Source organism: Lemur catta, chromosome 12, assembly GCF_020740605.2.
Source record: "Lemur catta isolate mLemCat1 chromosome 12, mLemCat1.pri, whole genome shotgun sequence".
In the NCBI taxonomy this organism is placed as follows: Eukaryota; Metazoa; Chordata; class Mammalia; order Primates; family Lemuridae; genus Lemur; species Lemur catta.
In genome coordinates, this window is record NC_059139.1 from 74,769,306 (window position 1) to 74,792,357 (window position 23,052).

The 23,052-nt window shown below is 35.1% G+C and overlaps 1 protein-coding gene across 1 annotated transcript in view; it reads left to right on the forward strand.

The window, feature by feature from the left end:
- The window catches only part of FER (FER tyrosine kinase), a 369,146-nt gene that overhangs the window by 37,820 nt on the left and 308,274 nt on the right, over nucleotides 1-23,052 (forward strand). The window contains exons 3-4 of the mRNA XM_045565690.1: nucleotides 11,185-11,358; nucleotides 14,843-14,942. Coding sequence (XP_045421646.1) covers nucleotides 11,185-11,358; nucleotides 14,843-14,942 — 274 coding nt within the window. The remainder of the gene's footprint in view (nucleotides 1-11,184; nucleotides 11,359-14,842; nucleotides 14,943-23,052) is intronic.

Below are 23,052 nucleotides of genomic sequence, written 5' to 3' on the forward strand. Positions count from 1 at the left end.
CAGTTGATATATTAGGGAATAATTTGAGCTTAACATGAATTTTGTATTTGCTTCTATGTGAAACCAGAAGCCCTAGGTGGATGGAGAAAACTGTACCCAGCTGATCCAAGCTGTTTAGGAATACACATCAGATACATGCTTAAGTCTTTTACTGGTTACCTTTATATACATCTTTGTTATGAGCCACACCCATCCATACATGGCATTGCAGCTTTCTGTCCAATTTCAGACAAGTGTACCACTTTACAGTAACTTACAAGTTGCAACCCTTTTGAAACCTACTTTGATAAGCAAACCTTAGGTTTTTCAAGATGAAGTGCCATAATTTATTGTATTAGTCATGTATGTCTTAACCATTTAATATGTATAAAACTGCAAAGTTTTTATTAGGTTGCTGTCCTTTTTTAATGTGTCCCTGATTAATTTCTTGAGGGTTAATGCCTTTAACCGTATTTGTCTATAAGCCCTGTGGTATTTATTGTGTGATTTCTGTGCAACCCAATGATTATTAGGAACAAAAATATTTTGTTACAGCAGAACTTGTAGATTAGAATTACTTGGAGAGCTTTAAAATACTGATGCCTAGACTTCATCCAAAACCTATTAAATCAGAAATTCTGGTCAGGAGGCTCAAGAATTGGTATTTTAAAAAGGCTCCTACTTGCTTCTATATTGCAGCCAGTTTGTGAACCACTAGCCTAGGGAAACCAAGAAGCTTTGAAGAAAATGTAGAAAGAGGGCTCTGATAAATGGGAAGTATGTAAAGTTTCCTGTGCACTTGCAATTGAGTCTTTGAAAATGTTAGTTTTAGGGAAATTTAATGAGTTGTTTTCTGGATTTCTGTATCTCATAAGGATTCAGAGACTCCAAAAACATTCTTCCTGTGTAATAGGCAAACTCTGAATAAAAACTGTTATTTCAGAGAACCATTTATTTTGAGTTATTGTGTGGTGCAGAAACTATGCATTTTTTATGGAATTTTTATGTTGCATTTCAAAAATTCAAGGGAGAAGAAAGAAAACAAGTAGTTGGAGGATGTAGTGTGCAGTGAAAAGCTATTTATGACAACTATTATTTAGGTATTCTTCAAGCTTGAGTCATCTTGTTGATTATTTTCAATGCTTTATTATAATTATAGTTCCAGCAGTAGTTTGTTCTTTGACTCAGTATCCTAGAATAAATACTTTTTGGTTTAATGAACTCAGAACACTTAAATTACTACTTGTTTATGGAGTACTGATTTACCCCACCACACATCTGTTAGTTCAAAGGTAGAAGACAAGAAAGGACATGCTGTACATTTCTAAAGACATACATTTTCCCCCATATGAAGTTTTCTCTTGTTTAAAAATTGAGTACAGAGATTATTTTCTTTATATCATGTATTCATCTTAGTATAACTGATATACCATTTACCTCTCTTGGATTCCTAAATGTAAAATAGACATTTTAGGATTTGTGTTAAATATTTAGTGTATGCAATTGATCTCTTTTTTAAGGAGATAAGAATATGATTTTTATACATTGAATCATTATTCTTCCATTTTATTGTGAAATAAGTGATGCATTTATTTCAAGGAACCATTTTATTTTTGGTCACAAAAAACAGTGTCAAAAAATCACATTTAAGAATTTAGAAAATCTTTTGAAGTCATACATTTCAAGGTAAAAGCAGTATTTTTATGATATAATCTAAATATTATTCAATATACAACTTAGAATTTGGAAAAATGATCTGTAATTTAAAAATCTCCAGCCAGTAATTTGTTTCGCCGAGACATAGGAAAATGTGTGCTATCTGTGTCAGTGTCTTAAAGTGATCCTACTTTTAATTATCCAGGGTGGTATTCAGGTTGGTTAGGTCAGAAGAAGATGATTGTTTCTTAATTGTTCTGCATAGGGTGATATGGGGGGGTGGGTCATTACTTTAGTCGGAAACCCAATTACATTGAGAAGCCTCTTTCATTTTCATATCCATAGCTTCTAACAGAGCATGGATATACACAGCGTGGATACAGAGATTAGTAAGTCATAGCAAGAATGGCCTAGGAGGACTTTTTCACTTTAAATGTATTTGTGCTACAAAGTAGATGGCCTAAAGGGAGTAGATAGCTTTTCCCTTTGGCTCTTAATCCCTAATTTAATGATAAAGTACTAAATACAGATTAAAGATTACTATGTAATTTGTAACCGGTTTCAAAAGTATTAATACTTTGATCAGTTTAGCCTAGATAGTTATCCTTAAAGTCATTTTTAGGTGTTACGGCCTTTAGCTTCCCATGCTTTTGTTTCCTCCAAGCACCAGGTTGTGTCAGGTCTAGCACATTAAGAGGTAGGTTTGTGTTTGAATCTGAGCTCTTCCACTCGTTAGTTGTGTGACCTTGGATGGATTATTTATTCTCTCTGACATCCAATTTCCACATTTCTAAGGTGAAGATATTTGCCTCATAGTAATGATAAAAGGAGTAAATAGGAGAAAGCCTGTGAGGATGTGAAGGGTTTATAGGATTAAAGAGGAGGAGCAGAGGGTCACCTAGACAAGCGAGGTTAGCTTGAATAGGGGTGGGGCTGTAAAGAAGTGATGGAGACCATCACCTCTGCCTGTTGGTTCTGTGTTACACAAGATGTAAGAGAAGAAAACAGCATTTTTTTGATAGAGCTTTGGAGGAAGGCGGTGTCTTATGTATATAGCCTAGTTTATACGTTCTGGGAGAAAATGCAGAGATTCCCCTCCTCCCCCAGGCATCTATTTGAAGGGTTTTTAAAAAAATTAGATTGGGCAGTAGATGGAACGGTTGTTTGGGTTGGGGGCGGAAGGAAAGGGCTTTGCTATTTAAAGAAATGTTGAGCTGAAGAAGCCAATCAAGCAGAATTTGGAGATGTAGGAAATAGGGAATAACAGAATGACTTCTCAAGGACTCAGAAAGGGAATGGGATGTCGCAGAGTGGAGAGCAGGAATTTCATACATTTCCCAGCATCCTAACTGTAATTCATTATTTCAAAAAAAAAAAAAAATTCCAAAAGATCCACTACAGCTGCATCAACAAAGGAATCTTCTCTGGACATGAGCTGTAAAACTCAAAGAGTTTATGAGGATAGCACTAAGGAAAGAAGTAGCTAGAGGAAGATCACAGACTGCTAGAACTGGAAGGGTCTGTGAGGGTCTTTAATTCAACCCTTAATTTTTGGTAGGAGACAGCTGCTGAGGTTACATGATTTGCCTCAGAAAGATAAAGGTAACTCTCTTTGCCTAGTTATCTTTCTGGTTACTCTTCTTCCTCAGAAGAACAAGAAATGTGATCTTTAAGTCCAAGAAGAACAAAAGCAATTGAGCACTGGGTCTAGGAAGCTGGAAAAGTATTGGGAAAGAAGAGGTAATGTAATTTCTTTTCTGGCCTGATCTGTGCTTAGATATTTAGATAATTTACTCTTTGTAATATCTTGGTAGTCATGTGGCTCTCTTTTTTCTTCCCTCCCTCCCTCCCTCCCTCCCTCCCTCCCTTCCTTCTTTCCTTCCTTCCTTCCTTCCTTCCCTCTTTCTTTCTTTTTTCTCTCTTTCTCTCTTTTCTTTCTTTCTCTTTTTCCTTCCTTCCTTCCTTCCTTCCTTCCTTCCTTCCTTCCTTCCTTCCTTCCTTCCTTCCTTCCTTCCTTCCTTCCCTCTTTCTTTTTTCTCTCTTTCTCTCTTTTCTTTCTTTCTCTTTTTCCTTCCTTCCTTCCTTCCTTCCTTCCTTCCTTCCTCCCTCCCTCCCTCCCTCCCTCCCTTCCTTCCTCCCTCCCTCCCTTCCTTCCTTCCTTTTCTTTCTTTCTGTCTCTCTCTTCTCTCTCTCTCCCTCTATTTCTTTTTTCTTTCTTTCCTTTTCTTTCTTTTCTTGATGGGGTCTTGCTATGTTGCCCATGCTGTTCTCAAACTCCTGGGCTCAAGCGATCCTCTTGCCTGAGCCTTTCAAGGAGCTGGGACTATAGGCATGTACCATTGTGCCAGGTGCTTTTTACTTCTGAGATTGGACAGTGAACTAATGCAATTCAGCATATTTGGTACCAGTCTTTAGAAAACAAGTATTGAATTTGATTATATTGATTTTACTTTAAAAATAATTTATTTAATTACTTTTTGTCCACAGTATTTTGATTTTATGTGGATTCATTTTAGTTATTATGTTAGTGTTTAATAATCTGAGAATCTACAATACTTGGAATAACCAGGGCTTAAAAGTTTCAATCTTTCCATTTTTAGAAAGGCTTTAACTAATTAGAGAAAGTGAAATTCTCCTGATATTGGAGGATATACTTAACTGAGATGATCCATTTATCATTTATCAAGTAACTTTAATTCTTTGATTCTTTAAAAAGCTTCACCAAGTGGGCCTGGTGGCTTGGGCCTGCAGTCCAAGCTACTAGGGAGGCTGAGGCAGGAGGAGTGCTTGAGCCTAGGAGTTCAAGGCTGCGCTGAACTGATTGTGCTACTGCACTCCAGTTTGGGCAACAGAGCAAGATCCTGTCTGTAAAAAAAAGCTTCACTAGATAAGAACATGCTTGCACTTCTGGTTACTGAGACATAAACTATGCAGAAAAGGATACTAGTTAATTCCTATTGTATTTACAGGGGAAAAATGTTAAATGCTGTAGGAAAAATGAAGTTATCTAGGAACTCATCATAATGAGTTACAGAATTGATGGAGTTTTACATATGTAATTAATTTTTAGAAATTATTTTTATGATCATTATTAAATATTTGAATGTTCCAAGACTGTTTGACTCAGATATGGTACTTATAGTATGTTTTTTTCATTCTTGTTGTGATTAGGTTCATTGGGTTTTTTGGACCTGTGGGTTTTTAGTTTTCATCAAGTTTTGAAAAATGTCAGCCATTATTTCTTTAAATGAGTTCAAGGGCATGGCCCTGGTTTCTGGTAAGGGCTTTTCTTGTCACTCCTTGTGTCTCATTAGAGGTTTCCAATCACATATATATTATTTTTATTATTAAATTTTCCAATATTATTTTTTACAAAAAATGGTATATATCTATGGTATAGCATGTGATTTTTGGTATACATGTGCATTGTGTAATGATTACCATAATCAAGTTAATTAACATATCTATCACCTCACACAGTTTTTTTTTTTTGTGGTGAGAACACTTAATATCTAACTATAGTTCCCATGCTGTACATTAGATCTCCAGAACATTTTCATCCTGCATAACTGAAACTTTGTTCTAATTGACCAACATGGCCCCATTTCCCCACCTCCCAGCCACTGGCAACCGCCATTCTACTCTCTTCTTCTATGGGTTTTACTTTCTTAGATTCCACATATAAGTGAGATCATGCAGTGTTTGTCTTTCTGTGCTTGGCTTTTCCACTTAGCATGATGCCTTCTTAGTTCATCCATTTTGTCAAAAATAGCAGGATTCCCTTCTTTTTTATGGCTGAATAATATTCCATTAAGAGTGTGTTTGTGTGTGTGTGTGTGTGTGTTTGTATTATATATACTACAATTTCCTTATCCATTCATCTGTTGATGGTTGTTTATCTTGGCAATTGTGAATATGGCCTGTCTAGTCTGTTTTGTGTTGCTATAACAGAATAATTGAAACCGTAATTTATAAAGAAAAGAAGTTTACTTAGTTCATGGTTCTGCAGGCTGGAAAGTTCAAGGACATGGCCCTGGTTTCTGGTAAGGGCTTTCATGCTGCATCATAACATAGTTGAGAAGGTCAAAGGGGAAGTAAACGTGTGAAGATACAAAGCCTGAGGGGCTTTATATCAACCCACTTTGATGGGAACTAATCCATTCTCACAAGAACTAATCTAGTCTTGTTAGTGAGAACTCACACACTACCACAAGAATGGCACCAAGTCACCCATGGGAGTGGAGTCCTAATGAACTAAATACCTCCCATTTGGCCCACTTCCCCACACTACCACACTGGGGATCAAATTTCAACATGAGTTGTGGTGGGGACAGATAAACCATATCCAAACCATAACAGTGCCACAATGAACATGAGAGTGTAGATATCTCTTTGACCTACTAATTTCCTTTTCTTTGGATATATGCTTAGAAGAGGGATTTCTAGATCATATGGCAGGACTATTTTTATAATAATTTTTGAGAAAGCTCCATACTGTTTTCCATAATGGCTTTCCTATTTACATTCCCACCAACAGTATACAAGGGCTCCCTTTTCTCCACATCCTTGCCAATACTTGTTATCTTTTGTCTTTTTGATAATAGCCATTTTAACAATGAGGTGATAGCTCATTGTGATTTTGATTTGTAGTTACATGATGAGGAGGGAGGGATGTTGAACACCTTTTCATATACCTTTTGTGTGTCTTCTTTGGTGAAGTATCTACTTAGGTTGTTTACACATTTTTTAATTGATCTCTGTGTTTTTGCCGTTGATTTGCATTAGTTCCTTATATATTTTGGATATAAACCCCTTATCAAATATATAATTTGCAAACATTTTCTTCAGTTCTGTAGATTGCCTTTTTATTTTGTTGATTATTTCCTTTGCTTTGTAGTAGCTTTTTAGTTTGATGTAGTCTCACTTATTTTTGCTTTTGTTTTCTGTGCTTATGGTATCATAACCAAAAAAATCATTGTTAATACCAATATCAAGGTGCTTTTTTCGTATGTTTTCTTGTAGGAATTTTACAGATTCAGGTTTCATTTTTAAGTCTTTAGTCCTCTTCAAGTAAATTTTTGTGTGTGGTGTAAGATAAGCATACAGTTTCATTCTCTTGCATGTGGATATCCAATTTTCCTAACACTATTTATTGAAGAGAATATCTTTTCCCCATTGTATATTCTTAGTGCCCCTGTCAAAGATTAGTTGATCATAGATGTGTGAGTCTATTTCCGGGCTCTCTTTACTGTTCCATTGGTCTATTTGTCTGTTTTTATGCTAGTACCATACTGTTTTGATTACTATAGCTTTGTAATATAGTTTGAAACAAGAGTGTCTCTTTGGAACATTTTAATGATAATCATTCTTTCAGTCCATGAACACAAGATATCTTTCCATTTAGTCACATCTTCTTCAATTTCTTCCATCAATATTTTATACTCTTCATTGTCAAAGTCTTTGCCTCCTTGGTTAAATTTATTCCTAAGTATTTTATTCTTTTTGATGCTATTTTAAATGGTATTTTAAAAAAATTTCTTTTTTGGATAGTTCATTGTTAGTGTATAGAAATGCTATTGATTTTTGTATGTTGATTTTGTATTATGCGACTGAATTCGTTTATTGGTTCCTAACATTTTTTTTACAGTCTTTAGGGATTTCCTTTAATTAACTAATTAATTATTATTTTTAGAGACAAGGTCTCACTCTGTCATCCAGGCTAGAGTGCAATGATGTGATTATAGCTCACTGCAACCTCAAACTCCTAGGCTCAAGTAATCCTCCTGCCCCAGCCTCCTGAGTAGCTAGGACTACAGGTGCATACCACCATGCCCAGCTAATTTTTTAAAACTTATTTTTGGTTTTTTGTAGCAACAAGGTCTCACCGTGTTGCCCAGGCAGCTGGTGTTGAACTCCTGGCCTCAAGTGCTCCTCCTGCCTTCCAAAGCGCTGGGATTACAGGTGTGAGCCACTGGGCCTGGCTAGGTTTTCTCTATTTAAGATCCTATCTACTTCAGTCATAGTTGATGGTAGAGTCAGTGACTTATACTGGTAAAATCCAATTATAAGGAACATTATTAGCAAGCAGGTTTCTCTATAATAAAACAATTTGAATGTCTGCAGATGGCCTACAATATTTTGTTTATTAGGTTACGAAGAATTATCTTCCACAAATTATCTTAACAAACTATGCTTTGTTCATTGCTATGCCCTAACCAAAGAGCTATATCTGCAAAGTGCTATAGTAGTTTTATTGCAAGTGTTGGAGTGCATTTTACTTTTGTTTGTTTATTTATTAAGCATCTGTTAACATCTTATTCTTCTCTCTTTTAACAAATATTCCAGCCACCCATCTAATTCAAGTAATACACCACCTAAACATTTTCTTGCTATTCTCAACCATTCCTTTTATGTCAGTTTCATTTGTATTATGTGCTGCTTTGATCTTTCTATTGTATTATCAGTTGAAGATTAACTTGTTTATTTTTCCTTCACCATCATAATACTATTCATTTTCGGTTTAAAATAAAAAGATTTTTTAAACCCTTTTTATGGCATGTATTCAATTTATGGTTTTAGTCTACATTCCTCATTCCTTTCCTCCTTTTTCTCTCCCTCCCATTCTCCCTCCCTCCCTTTCTCCCTCCCTCCCTCTCCTTCCTTCCTTCCATGAATATTTAGTATCTGTTGTCTTGGGCATCACAGTAAATACCTGAAATAGTAGGCAGAGACATGGTACTGCCTTCATGGAACTTCCCTTCCAGTTGAGGAGACATTATAAAAAAAGAACCCACATACAGATAAATAATTGTTCTAAGTGCCAAGAGAGAGAATAGCAAGGATTCATGAGATTTAGCTGATTAGTAAAGGAAGTGATGGCTCCTGTCATGTGAAGGAGAGGAAGAGCTTCCAGGAAGAGGAGAAAACTTTCAGGAGGAGATTGTGGGGAACCTGCAGCCTTGGGGCCACATGTGGCCTTCTGGATCCTTGAGTGAGGCCTTTTGACTGAATCCAAATTTTACATAACAAATTCTTTTAATAAAGGTATTTGTTCTGTGAAGTTTGGATTCAGTTGAGGGGCTGCACTTGGGAATCTGGAAGGCCACAGGTTCCCCACCCCAGGTAGAGCTTGATATGTTCAGAAAAATGAAGGAAGAACAGTGCTCAGAGAATTTGTTTAGCCAGGTGGAGAACGTCAAAACATGAGGTTGGAAGGACAGACAGAGTACAGATAGTGGGAGACATTATAGTTCTTAGAAAGGAATTTGGATTTTTCTTTAAATGCAAAGGAAAGCCAGTGTAAAGTTTGAAGGAGGACAATGTTAATAATTTCTTTTGATATTTTAAGGGGAATGGATTAAAAATAGGATGAGAGTATACCATTGGTAATAGTCTAAGCCAGAGATAATCATAACCTTCAAAAGGAGTGGCCGTGGAGATGGAGAGAGGTGTGTGGATTTGTGGTTAACTTTGGAGGCAGAATCTGAAAGACTTGCTGATGGATTGTTTGTGGGGAAGTGTAGCCTGAGCTTCATAGAGCAGGAACTTTTGCCAGAAGAGAGGGAATATTTATTAGCAGCATTCAGGCATTGGGAGTGGGATAGAGCCAGGTTTTTATTAAAACTAGAATGTACATGGAAAATTCTGATAAGGCGTATGAGGACTTTTCTAATCATAGAACAAGAGTTCTTGAGAATATAGGATTCTATATATAGCAGCCTGGGTTGGATTAGGAGATATTGAGGGCAATGTGGAGTTGATAGTTGGAGTGGTCGTATATTCTTTGGAACATTGAACTTCCTGTAGTGACTACGATGAACAGGGGTATTAGGCAGGCTAGGATGTTCCCTTTTGGGAGAAGGGGGCAATGTAACTTAACTGTGGTCTTTAATGTTGGCTTCCAAGAAGCCTTCCCCCCTAGGCTCTGAGGACTTCCACATAAAATCATGGAAATTTATTGCTACAAAGCACGTAGAGAATATTTATTTTTTGAGGATAGAAAAGAACACTGACTCATCTCACTTTTTTTTTTTTTTTATAGCCTTAACATTCTCTTACACATGCAAAGGAATGTTTTTCCAACGTTGTATCTTTATGGAGTGAAAATATTAGATGAAAATGGCAAAGCTACATAAGTTCTTATAGCCATTTAGTTTATATGTTTAATTCATGTAGTATAGTTTTTTGTGTTTTGCATCTTTGTTAAGTTCTAGATTTTAAAGGAAGGGCTACATCAGTTTTAAATTGCTTTGTGATGTTAAGACCATATTAGTGCTCTTAACATTTTCATATTTAAAAGTAAATATGATGGGTTCATAGGCTGCATATCATGTTCTGTTTTCATGATAGCATTTCACAACCTCCCTCACTAAACAAATACCCTCAAAGGTTATTATTTTTGAAAAACCATTTTTTTGCAGTGTATCAAAAATGAGATTACTGAGTTAGACCCTGGTAAGTATGGACTGTGGCTAAGAATTTGCTTGCTTTAAGCTATAATTTTGATTTAGATGTTTTTGATTTAGGATTATATTGGAATATTAACAGAAAAAGAATAATTCTCTTCATTCACAGATCAAAAGTAATAAAGTTGAAAATGATTCTTGTTAATATCTGATACCATACTGTGTTCTTTTTTTTATATCTTTAACATAGCCCCTCCCTGACTGTGATAGGTCTTTGTTGTTTCTGAATTGAATTTTGAAGACCTACAGTGAAGAACTTTCTTTTGTTACTTTTCTCAGTATATAAACATTAGGAAGTCTAACCAATAACAAATGATTTGTTTTTCCAGCAGTGTCCATATGCCCACTTGCCTGGACCCCACCATTATGTGTCTCTGCTATTGAGGAAATATGTTGTGCCTCTTAGGTGTATTGTGCTGGAAAGCACTGCTATGATCTAATGGTACTTACTAAGAAGAGAGCAATAGATAGAAGTCTGGAGAATACTAGTATTTAAGACACAGACAGCAAAAGAACAGGTACCACAGATTGAAGAAGGAAATTTTAGAAACAAGCCAGGAGTGTTGGAAGATAAGATAGGAAGCCATGCAAGCCCCAAAAGAAGACAGTTTCAGTAAGAAGCGAGTCAGCAGGATGTGATGTCTTGGAGAGATGAGTTAAGATAAGGGTGGCAAAATGTCTATTGCATTTGAAGTTTAAGAATTGGTGACTCTACTGGGATATCAGAATGGTGTGGGCAGAACAATATTCCATTGTGTTGGAAAACAATTAAGAAGTGATAAAATGAAGACTGCAAGTGTGCACTCTCAAAGAGTCCTTTAATCTTTTTCCTAAAATTCTACAGTCTCTGATTATTTAAATTTGAAGCATTTGTAGTTGAAGTTGGAAATGTTAAATATAAACCATTCATAGCTCATTACACAATTGCCAAAAACCTGCTATTTTTATATTAATGTAATAATTTCTGTAAAACTAAATATTTAAAGTTTTCAAACACTTAATGCACAGCTAAATGGAAACCTCTAATCTCTATTACAAATGCTAATTTTCTTTCTTTCTTTCTTTCTTTCTTTCTTTTTTTAAGTCCTGGCTACTCATGATTCAGCAGACGGAGCAACTTAGTAGGATAATGAAGACACATGCAGAGGACCTAAACTCTGGACCGTTACACAGGCTCACCATGATGATCAAGGACAAGCAGCAGGTGAAGAAAAGTTATATAGGTGTTCATCAGCAGATAGAGGCAGAGATGATCAAGGTTAGTCTTTCCATAATGAAATTCTTCCTTTAATTGCTTTTTTAAATTCATTGAAATATTTTATCCTATTTGACTTAAAAAATAGTTTATTCATCATTTCCTTACAAGAAATAGGTTTGGGCTCTCTAATAAATAACATTTTATTGAACATAAAACATTGATTATAAGATATATTGTTACTTTATTTACTCTTAAGGAAGAAAAATATGCTGCCAATTAAACTATGAAACAATGCTTTCTTATTACTTAGAATTTTTATCTTTTATTTACTGAAATAGCTCTTACCTTTTTTAAAAAATGAATTCGTATTATGTAATACTATTCATAAATTTAAAAAGAAACTACAGGCAAAATAATAACTTAGTTAAGGTACTCCTAAGTTTTCTTTGTATTTAGAGTCTCTCTCTTCTGAATAACTTTTCAAAAACTGTTTTTGTTATGGAAATTAGTAAACATACAAAAGGAGAAAGAATAGTAGAATGAACTCTCACCTACCCATCATCCACATAGTCACTGTCTTTTTTCCCCCTATAATTCCACCCACTAATTTTGGTTGCTGTGAACCATCCTTGCATCCCTGGTATAAAACCCACTTGAGCATGGTGTATTATCTTTTTGATAGGCTGTTAGATTTGATTTGCTACTATTTTATTGAAGACTGAGTTTTATACTTTCATGTGTTTTCATGATGGTGAATGTCATCCATTTGCTTCCAAGTTTAGGACTCCCTTGACCATTTCTTGTAGGGCCAATTGTTGAATTCCCTCAGGATTTGCTTATCTGTGAAAGAATACTTTTCTCCTTCATTTATAAAGGTTAATCTTGCTGAAAATAGAATTCATGGGTGGCAGTTGTTTTTCTTTAAGCACTTGGAATTTTTCATCACATTCTCTTCTGTCCTGTAAGGTTTCTGCTGAGAAGATTGGTGTGAGTCTTATGAGGTTTCCTTTTTAGGTAATTAGACACTTTTTTCTTACTGATTTTAGAATTCACTTTTTCACATTGACTTTAGACAGTCTGATTATATTGTGCCATGGTGATGTCCCTTTTGCATTATATTTGCCTGGGGATCACTGAGCCTCCTGTATCTGGATATCTAGCCTCTTGCTAGATGTGGGAAGTTTTCATCTGTTGTTTCATAAAATAAGGTTTTCTCTCCTCACCCTTGGGAATACCAATAATTTGTAAATTTGGTTGCTTTATATAGTCCTAAACATCTCGAAGGCTTTGTTCATTCATTTTTATTATTTTTTCTTTATTTTTGTGTGACTGTGTTATCTCAAAAGATTTGTTTTCAAGTTCTGAAATTCTTTCTTCTGCTTGTTCTAGTGTATTGTTGAAGCTTTTGAATGTATTTTGTATTTCCTTCAATGACTTTTTCAGTTCTATAATTTGTTTGTTTTTTTTTTTAAAGATCTTTGGTAAATTTCTCATTCATATCCTGAATTTATTTTTCTGAGTTTTTCATATTGTTTTTCGTCTTTCTCTTGCATCTCTTTGAGCTTCTTTAAAAATCAATATTTTGAATTCTTTATCTGGGATTTCAAGGATTTCTTTTTGATTAAGATCTATTGCTGGAGAATTATTATTTTCCTTTGGGGATGTTATAAAACCTTGCTTTTTCATGTTTCTTGTATCTTTACATTGATTTCTACATATCTGGTGTAATATTAGCTGTTTCTTATTTTTAGTTTTACTTTTGTTGGCAGGGGGCATGCATACTTTTTCCTGAAGTTGTGACTATAATGTTGGTTGGGTAGGATCATTTGGCCTTGGTTCTGAGTATGTGCAGTAGTGAAGTCTCTGTATAATTTTTTTTGGCTATAAACAGCATTAATGTTATCTGTGGTTTCCTCTGTGTGTTAGGGTGTATTAATTAGTGGAGGCTGTGATGAATTTGTGCAGGTGACTAGAATGTTTTGTTGGCTCATCTTTAGGTTTCAGTTTTAGCAGTAGGAGCTGTATGTCTATTCTTGTGCACTGGAGCAGCATATGCTGGCTGTGTTGGTGGTTTCAGGGCGGCTGATTCTCTGACCTCTGTGTGGCTTTCTTGGATGCCAGTGTAGCAGCAGTGTACTGGAAAGGTGAGCTGGCTCTCTAGCTCCTGGGTAGCTGACATGGCTTGCATGATGGTGCGAACAGTGGTGGTAAGATGTTCTGCCGAGTTCCAAGTGCTGCGTGCTTGTGTTGGCAGTGGTTACAATGGGCTCTGCATGCCGGCCTCCAGTCCAGTAGGTGGTCTTTGTGAGTAGGACCCAGCTGAGATGGTAGTAGCAGGGTGCTTACGTTCAACCTTAGTCCCCCAGGAATAGTGCCTGAGTATCCCAGATGGTGGATTGGGTTGTGGAACCCAGGACCCCAGATCCCGTACTCTGTCATGGTTGCGCAGCGGTGGTGAGTGAAGCCTGGTAGAACTGGACTGGTTCAGGCTTGAGCTCAGCTCCCTCAGTGGTGAGTACATGCACCAGCTGTGACAGGCAAGGACAGGGCAATCCTCAGTACCGTGCTGGGATGCTTAGGTGAGGGGTTACTACCACTGTGTTGAGGTCCTGCCACAGGGAGGGTGTGCCTGATCCTAGTGGCCACAGCCTTGGCTGGCATATGGGAGACTTTTGTTCCTTTCATGCCCCAGTTCCACCAAGGCCCTGTCCTGCCTGTTGCAGCTGACCCAGCTGCTGCTGCATCAGACCTGGTGATTTGTGCCTAGCCTGCAACTCAGCCCTGGGCCATAGGAGCCCTCGCCCAGCTCAAGACCAAGCCTCCACGGCATCTCTCATCCTTCTTAAGCCCCACGGGCGGTGCTTACTTCCAGTGCTGGTGGCTGCAGCCCATGCCATACATATGCTTCTCAGTCCTGCTTATGGGAGACCATGGCCTGCTCATGGCCCAGTTGTGTAAGCAGCAGCCTGAGTGCCCCTAATGGCTAAGACTGGTGGCCTTGGTTCTCAGGACTGCGCACAGTCTGTTAAGAGCTGGAATGAAGATTAGTGTCTTGATGTGGCCAATTAGGTTTCAGAAAAGGTGTGAAAAACAAGGCATGTTACATCCCTAGAGCAGTTCTTTCTCACAGTCTCTCATTTGGTCCCAAGGTACTCTCCTGTGGGCTGGATTGTATGATTCCTCAGTGGGAAAGTGGACTGCAGAAGGACCCTCACTCACTCATTCCTGTATTGGGGGAAAGTGGACTGCAGAAGGACCCTCACTCACTCACTCCTGTATTGGGGATTTACTCTTGGCCAGTCCCAGCCATGTAGGCTACCTGTTTTCCCTCTCCTTCCTAGATTTTGGTGCCTATTGCTTCTCTGTGGGACTCCCATGTTCCCTCTTGGATAATATATTCAGAGTGTGATTGTCTACACACTGTTTTGGTTCTTCTAAGTGGATGAGGTGTGCTTGAAATTCCTCTAGTCAGCCATCTGGATTAAAAAAACCCAATGTAAATTTAAACATTTAATAAATTTTCAGCATTTTGTTTCTTTGACAGGTGACAAAGACAGAATTGGAGAAATTAAAATCCAGCTATAGACAACTAATAAAAGAAATGAATTCTGCCAAAGAGAAATATAAAGAAGCTTTAGCAAAAGGTATCGTAAAATTATGAAAATTGTTTAAGTGATTTTTATTCTTACCATTTGAAAGTTATCTTTCTAAGCATTGGAATGATTCCATTTAGAGCAATTCACATACAAAAAACCTTAAAATAAACCAAAGTAGACTAAACTGTCAAACTGTACAGAAAGTCTTACTAATTTTTTGTTGTTTTACATTTTCAACATATTTTTGAATAGTTCATACTAAATGGAACTTTGTAGCATTTGTTATAGAATGCAAGGAGTGTTTAAAATTTTCTCTCTAGCATCTTATTTTCTTATTTAATTACAAAGTACTCAAATAGGAAAAGTTGGGTTGTATTTGTTTGGAAGTTTTTTTTAAATCTTTTTACCTATAGTATTTAAGTAATTAAAACCACATCATTTTATAGCATTATGTTATCTTCGTAGCTTAATTTTATGTATCTATATTATCCTAAAATTTTCATAAGAAGTCTAAGAAGTAAATGGCAAGAGGAGCATATTATTTATGTTTTAAACAGAGATTTATGGTTATAGTTTCTTATTAAGTACTTATGTAATTTTGTACCAAAAATTGTTAAATGTTAGATTTCAGTGGAGATTAAGTATAGTTTATGAACAAAAGCTTCTTTGGCTGTTGCTATAATTGGGCAATATTTTCCTTATGTTTAAATGTGACTAAACAGTCTTCATATTTATATTTAAAACATTTTTTAAAGTTGGAAAATTTTTCTTTTTGTTTTGTTAATTTTCTTCCTTACTAAATAAAAACTTTATTAGAAACTCTGTTTTCCTTTGGTTCTTAAATTTCTTTTCTCTTTCATCAATGTTTTTTCTCTTTGCCTTTTATTTGTTATATATTCTCAAGTATTCTTTATTATTTGTTAATTTGTCATAGTAAATGAGTAAACAGCTCCTCTGTTTGGCTGTATCTTACACAATGAAAATATCATTGTTATTTCCAGTAGACTAAAAGTGACACTGATTTATGTGCAGTTCTCTTTCTCTTTCTCCCTTCCTTCCTCCTTCCTTTTCCCCTCCTTCTCTTTCTCCTCCCAGCTGCTTTTCTCTCCCTGTTCTCCTTGTCCCTCCCTACCTTCTTCCTTCCCATTTTCCCCCCAACATCTTGCTTTATGTCCCCTCCCTTTACTTGATGTTTCTGCTTCTTGTAATGTTTCTATTGCTTTTTTAGGTAAGATGAATCCATGTACACAGTTTTCTCATTTTTACTTATTTTATTTATTTTTCATATACCTCAGCCAATATTTTGAGATTATGGTTTATTTATTAATGTAGGTATATATTTTAAAATATTTTTGTAATTAAATTATCTGAGTTATTTTAATGAAGAAAAAAATGGCATAGTGGAAAGATGATAGGCTTTGGAGTCATAGTCTTAGATTTAAGTTCCAACATTGTATGATTATTTCATAGATTTTCAAACTTCTGTACTTAATTATTATTTCTTTATTTTAAGAGCACTTTAGATAACCAAGAAACATTTACTGAGCTTTCTAAGTTTTGAAACTCAAAACAATATTTCCTAGGAATTCAAGGAGCTTACAGTCTAGTAGACACTCTAACTTGAGAACTCCAAGTTTCATCCAGTTTCAAAATTTAGTTTTTTATATGAGGGATCCCTTGCCAAACCATCAAAAGGAGCTTAAAAATAGTTTCATATATTAATCATTACTTCTTAATCTGTTAAATAGTTAATTTTATAAAGTTCATTACTTCATGCCTTCCTAGCATTCTTAGGTTGATTAAATCACATTGTAAATATCCGTATCTAACTTCACCCAAAGCAAGTGATGACTTAATTTTATTATAACCCAACTATGCTATGTATTTTACATTGGGTTTGTACCTTTGGAGAAGGATTAGTAAGAAAAGGAAATATATAATTACTCTCAAGTCCTTGAGACCTATTTTTAATGATAGAGTTTATTTTTGTTTTAAAAATAAAATCTAATTCTCATTTCATAATAAAGTTTTAAGTAGTTCTTTTTACTAATGTTTACATTATAAAAGATTAATCATAGGTAATCATTGTTCTTGATTACTTTTGATCCAGATGAAACAGTATTTAGTGTGGTATTAATAGTAGGAAAGCACTGAGAGGATCTGAAGACCATGCTTTCAGTTGGTTTTAAGAACTGAATTATTTGACTGAATCTCCTTTATGACCTTGTGTACATTTGTATTTCTGAAGGTATTAGTGATAGTGTAGTATCTTTTCAAGATAGTATTTTTCTCTTTTCAAGAATTTGATTTCTCCCATTAAATCGTACAGAAAAGTTATTTTTTAAGTAAGTGCTAATAAACTGTTTCACAGGAGACATGCAAATTTTTCTTTTATAATCAAAGCTATGTTTATATTAATTTAAACGAAAAGAGTATAAAATTTTATTTTTGAAAAATTTGTTTCTGTTTTCAAACTATTTCTATTCTTATGGAGATAAAAGTTCTTTTTGTGAAGTTATTTACTCTTTGTAAGGATAATGAGCTGTGATGGCAAATTTTTCCAACATTTATAGACTTTATGTCAGAATCTTAGTTCAGCTACCTGGGCCAGACTTGGGCATTTCTGGAATGAGCCCTAGACTGCTGGGGGCTAAACGTAGATTACAGATACGGGTCTGGCATCCAGAGTCATTACTTTAAATGTTATGAGGTCTTGAGAAAGCTATTTAAAATCCCCTTTTGACACAAAACATCCACCTGGAGAAGACAAGACCTTCAGGAGACAAGGCCTGGAAATAATTCCTCTAGTAAAGGATAAATTCTGGATTTGATCAAGAAATGGGTTTGGACTCAAGGGCTCAGTTTTTACAACTAGGGGCTCAGCAGTGGTAGTAGACCAGCAAGAAGGCTAGGTTAATGTTGAAATTCCAAACTGCTGTCCCCTGCCATGTAGATTATACTAAATATTTTAAAATTTGAATGTTAATATTTATATCCAAAGGAATACTAGTTTATGTTCATTGTTACGTAAAATATAACACATATCAGCAGTATGAATGGAGCATCATTTTAATTAATTTTTTTGTAATAGACTTTAAATGTTACAGTTGCTTTGCTGTATACTATGTTGAAGGAGCAAATATTTACAGTTTTAAATAGACTTGGACTAATTTGGACTTTAGTCTGTTGATTATTACTTATAATTTATGCTGAGAACAACCAAAATAAGTTTAGCATATTGAGCTGAATAATTTAGTGGTTTCTTTTTTTCCTTCATTTCATTAACAAACACTTACTTTAGATACAAAGATCCTTTGATACAAAGAAGTACACACGGTGGTAAAGGGATTCCCCCAATTCCTATCACCTCACTACCAAACACATGTACGTGCACAATTGTTTATGACTCCTGTCAGTGCCTCTTCTCTTGTAGACAGAAAATCACCTTTACTTGGTTTAGTAAAAGTGCAAATGCCTCTAAACGTACCTGCAGAATGAGTAAGAAGATGTAACCAAGAAGAAATTCTTGAGAACCATGGGTAAAGGATTGTGGCTCCCTCAAATTGGGTGAAGAAAATGGTTTAGGGTGAGCCAAAAATGAAAAGAGTCTTGGGTCAATGTGAAGTTAAAGTTAAAAGGGATCAAGTTAACCCAGGTAGAAAGAGAAGAATTGAGGAAGTTAGGCTAGTCAGGTGCCTTAAGGCTAATTCAGGAAGACTGCTCTGAGCAAGAAGGGAATGGAAAGTACCTATAAACACCAGATGGGAAAAAGAATAAGTAACTCAGGAAACAGAAAGTAGCCACTGAGGGAAATCCTCCTACTCCATCCCTCATGCCAAGTTCTAAAAGTAATTAATCCACTTCCTTATCAGGACTAGCTATAATTTACACAGATAGAAAAAGCATCTCCTCCTGCTCCAACCAAACAGCCCATCATTTTATTTTTATTTTTCCCAACTTTTTTTTTTTAATTTAAACGACCATAGAAATTAGGATGGTACAGTGAATATTTATATTAGTCACGTACATTCAACAAGTGTTAACATTCTGCCACATTGGCTGGCTGTCTCTGAACTATTTGAATGTAGGTTTCAGGCATCATACTCTTGATCCCTAAATGCTTGATTATGCATCTTGTAAAAATAGAGACATTCTTCTAAGAAGCCACAATGCTATTACTGCATCTAAGAAAATTAACAGTATTTGTTATTATCATCTAATATTCTAATCTCCTTAGTTGTTCTCATAATGTGTTTTATAGTTATTTTTTTCTGTTCATTGTCTTTGTTGTTGTTGATTTGAACAAGGATCTGATCAAGTCAAAGATGCCACATTTGATTGTTGTCTCTCTTTAGACTCTTATCATAATGTTTTCATCTAGAATAGTTCCCCCACTTTTTATTCATGATGTTGATTTTTATCAAGAATCCAGGAGAGTTTTTGTGTAAAATTTTTCTTATTCTAGATTTGTCTGATTGCTTCCTCATACTGCTGTTTAACTTGTCCTTAGTCTGTCCCGTTTTTCCCCATAAATGTAATGATAGGTCTAGAGGCTTGATTAGATTCAGGTTAAACATTTTTGGCAAGGACACTTCATAGTTGTACATCCTATGAGGAAGCACGTAAAGTTGGTTGTCTTACTCTTAGTCCTCAGTCAAGTTTAATCACTTAAATCAAGTGGTGACTACCAGATTTCTTCATTGTGAAGGTACTTTTACCCCATGTAATTAGTAAGTAATTCTGGAGAGAGATAATGGCTTGTGTAAATACCTTGACCCTCAACAACCTTCCATCCAGTGGTCTGGAATCCATTGATGTTCCTTGCTGATAACAATTGTTACATTAACAGCCAGCAGATCAATTGTAAAATGGCTAAAGGATGACTGGGAAAAATAGAGGAGGGTTGAGGGAAGAAACATAGAAACTGGAAAATAGGGAAACCAATTCCAAAAGATTTGCCTAGGCCCTGACCTGTTTACACCCTGTTTACATTCAGGTGTTCCCAGAGTCATAAGCTTTTTAAGATAAGGTTGGCTTGAAGCAATGAGCAAAGAAAGCCTCTTGCTCAGGGACCTCACTTTGTTGAGAACTTAATGCATTTCATTTATGGGTGTTTCTTGACAGCAGCATAGAATAACTAGTACTTGAATACAAAATACCCAGATTTTACTTTCCTATTGGAGATTAAATTCTGAATACTTTTAGTTGGTTAAGCACATGTTTAGGCTTAGCCATAAAATAATTTTGTGAATGCATAAAGCCTATATTTGCAGTCAATAGTATCAAAGAAAATATTTTCTTTACTTTTTATATTAGAAAATAAATAATACTCTGAGGTTTATCTCTTAAGAGATATCCCAGAGGTTTGCTGGGGTTCTCCGAGTAAATATGGGGAACTCAGGCAGTGTTTGCCATGACATATGCTTTAATAACTCCCTTTGACTGTCATCAGTGCTGTAGTTGTCTATGAGAAATAAATCAAGCATTTTCTAATATGGGTTTTATTTAGTCTGTTAATTAATTTTAAAAATCATGAATCAGTGAATGTTTGTGCCAGGAGTAACAAAGTAGTATATAAGTTGCTGAACTTGGGGCCTGTTTTATACCATCAGGTGAGAGCTAGCTATATAGCTGGATGGGACATTTCTTGTGGATAAAAGGTTAACAGAAGACTCATCCTTTTTTCTTTTCCTATGTATTCCCAGTGAAGGAGTGATGGATGGTTGTGGAAATAAATCATGTAGTAGGTACCTGGGATTTGTGAGGATTAGCATTTTAGAATGTATAGCTATGAATATTGTTTGGATCCTGATTTTAAAATCAACCATTAGATTTATGCAATCATCTGAGAAATTTGTACCCAGAGAGTATATTTGATGATATTAAGAAAATCTTGTTATATTTTAAGTTTGATAATGAAATTGTGCTTATTTTCTTGAGGACTTCTACATTTTTGAAGGTAAATATGGAAATATTCATAGCTGAAATGATGTGATGTATGAGATTTGCTTCAGAAGAATCCAGGGAATGAGAATTAAGTAGATGGGAGTATAGATGAAACTTGATTGGTCATGACTTGATGATTGTTCAAGCCAGTTGATAGATACGTGGGAGTTTATTGAACAATTCTCTCTACTTTTATATAGGTTTGAAATTTTTTCATAAAAATTGAAAAGAAAAAGAATGTTACTGTAAGAGAAGAAAACAAGTTCTCACATAGGTGATCCTCATCAGGGTACCAATTTTAATATCAAGTTATTCTGAAACTGTTCTTTGTCATTTAATATTCCTATACTAATCCATTTATCCATTAATTACTTAATCACCTATTTCATATAAATCTGTCTTGTTTGGTAAATATTAGAGATATAAAATGAAAAGGATGTGGACCCTACCTTCAGGCAGTTGAAAGTTGAAATTTTTATAAAAGGAAATTTTTACCCCATTTTTAAAAAATTTCGAGCCCACAGAAAAGTTGAAGTGATAACATGATGAACATCTGCATACTTTCTAACTGGATTCACAAATTGCCAAAATATTATCACCACTGGACTTTTGCTGTTTCTGTCTCTGTTTCTCAGTCTGTCTGTCTGTCTCTGTATGTATGCATGTATGTATATATGAATAGATGTGCATAAAGTTTTCTTTTGCTCAACCACTTGGAAGTATATTGTAAACATTTTAACAGTTCTCCCTAAATACCTAAGCATATATTCCCTAAGAACTCTTAGATTTTCCAAAATAATCGCAATTTAACATGGCCAAGAAACTTAACATTGATACATTAATAAAATATATAATCTGTATTTAAATTTATCACAAATATGTCTTAAACCTTTTAGTTGCTTGTTTTGGATCCAGGATCCAAATAAAGTAGTACATACTGTATTTCATTGCCATGTAGAAGAATTTCTTCTACCTTTTTTTGTTTTTTATTTATTCAGGTTTATTGTGGTATAATTGACATATAACAGATTATACATATTTAAAATATTTATTAAATAGTAAAATATCAAATAATATTACAATATTTATACATTTAACATATGTATATATCTGGGAAACCATCACTAACATCAAGATAATGAACATGTCTGTCACCCAGAAAAGATTCCTAATGCCCGTTTGTAATCTTTGCCTTCCAAATCTCTGCAATTCCCCCATTTCCTATCCCCAGGCAACTACTGACCTGCCTCTGCTTTGGTTTTCATTTCCTAGAATATTTTAAAAAGGAATAATACAGTGTATACTCTATTTTGTCTAGATTGATATGTTCAGAAGAGTTATTTTGAGATGCATCCAGGGTTGCATGTATCAGTAGTTTGTTTTTTAAATTGCTCATTAATATTCTGTTGTATGGAACTACCACAGTTTGTTTATCCATTTTCCTGTTAATAGACATTTGGGTGATTGCAAATAAAATGGCTATGGATATTTATGTACAAGTCTTTGTATGGGTATATGGTTTCATTTCTCCTAGATTAATACCTAGAGGTGGAATGCCTGGATCATATACTGGTGTATGTTTAACTTTTGATCAACCTACCAAACTTATGTCCAAAGTGACTGTACCATTTCACATTCTGTCCGTTAGTGTATGAGAGTTCCAGTTCCTCTACATCTTGCTAATACTTGGTATGGCTAGCCTTTAATTTTAGCTGTGGTGTCTCACTGAAATTTTACTTTGCATTTTCCTGATGACTGATGATGTTGAACATCTTTTCATGTGCTTGTTTGCTATCGGTATGTTCTTCAGTGAAGTGCCTGTTCAAATTTATTGCACATTTTTAATTGGGTTGTTTTCTTGTTACTGGTTTGGGGAGTTCTTTATATTTTCTGCATACAAGTTATTAGATATATAATTTGTAAATATTTTCTCCTAGTCTGGGGCATGTATTTTTAAATGGTGACTTAAGGACCAATGTTTTTATTTTGAGGAAGTCTAATAATTTTTTTTTCATGTATGCATTTTCTTTTGCCATAGAATCTGAGAAATTTTTGCCTAAGTTAAGGTTACTAAGATTTTCTCCTATGTTTTCTTCTAAAAATCTTTACAGTTTTAGCTCTTACATTTAGGTCTGTGATCCATTTTGACTTAATTTTTGTGTATGAGGTGAGGTAAAGGTCTAAATTTATCTTTGTGCGCATGGTTATTCAG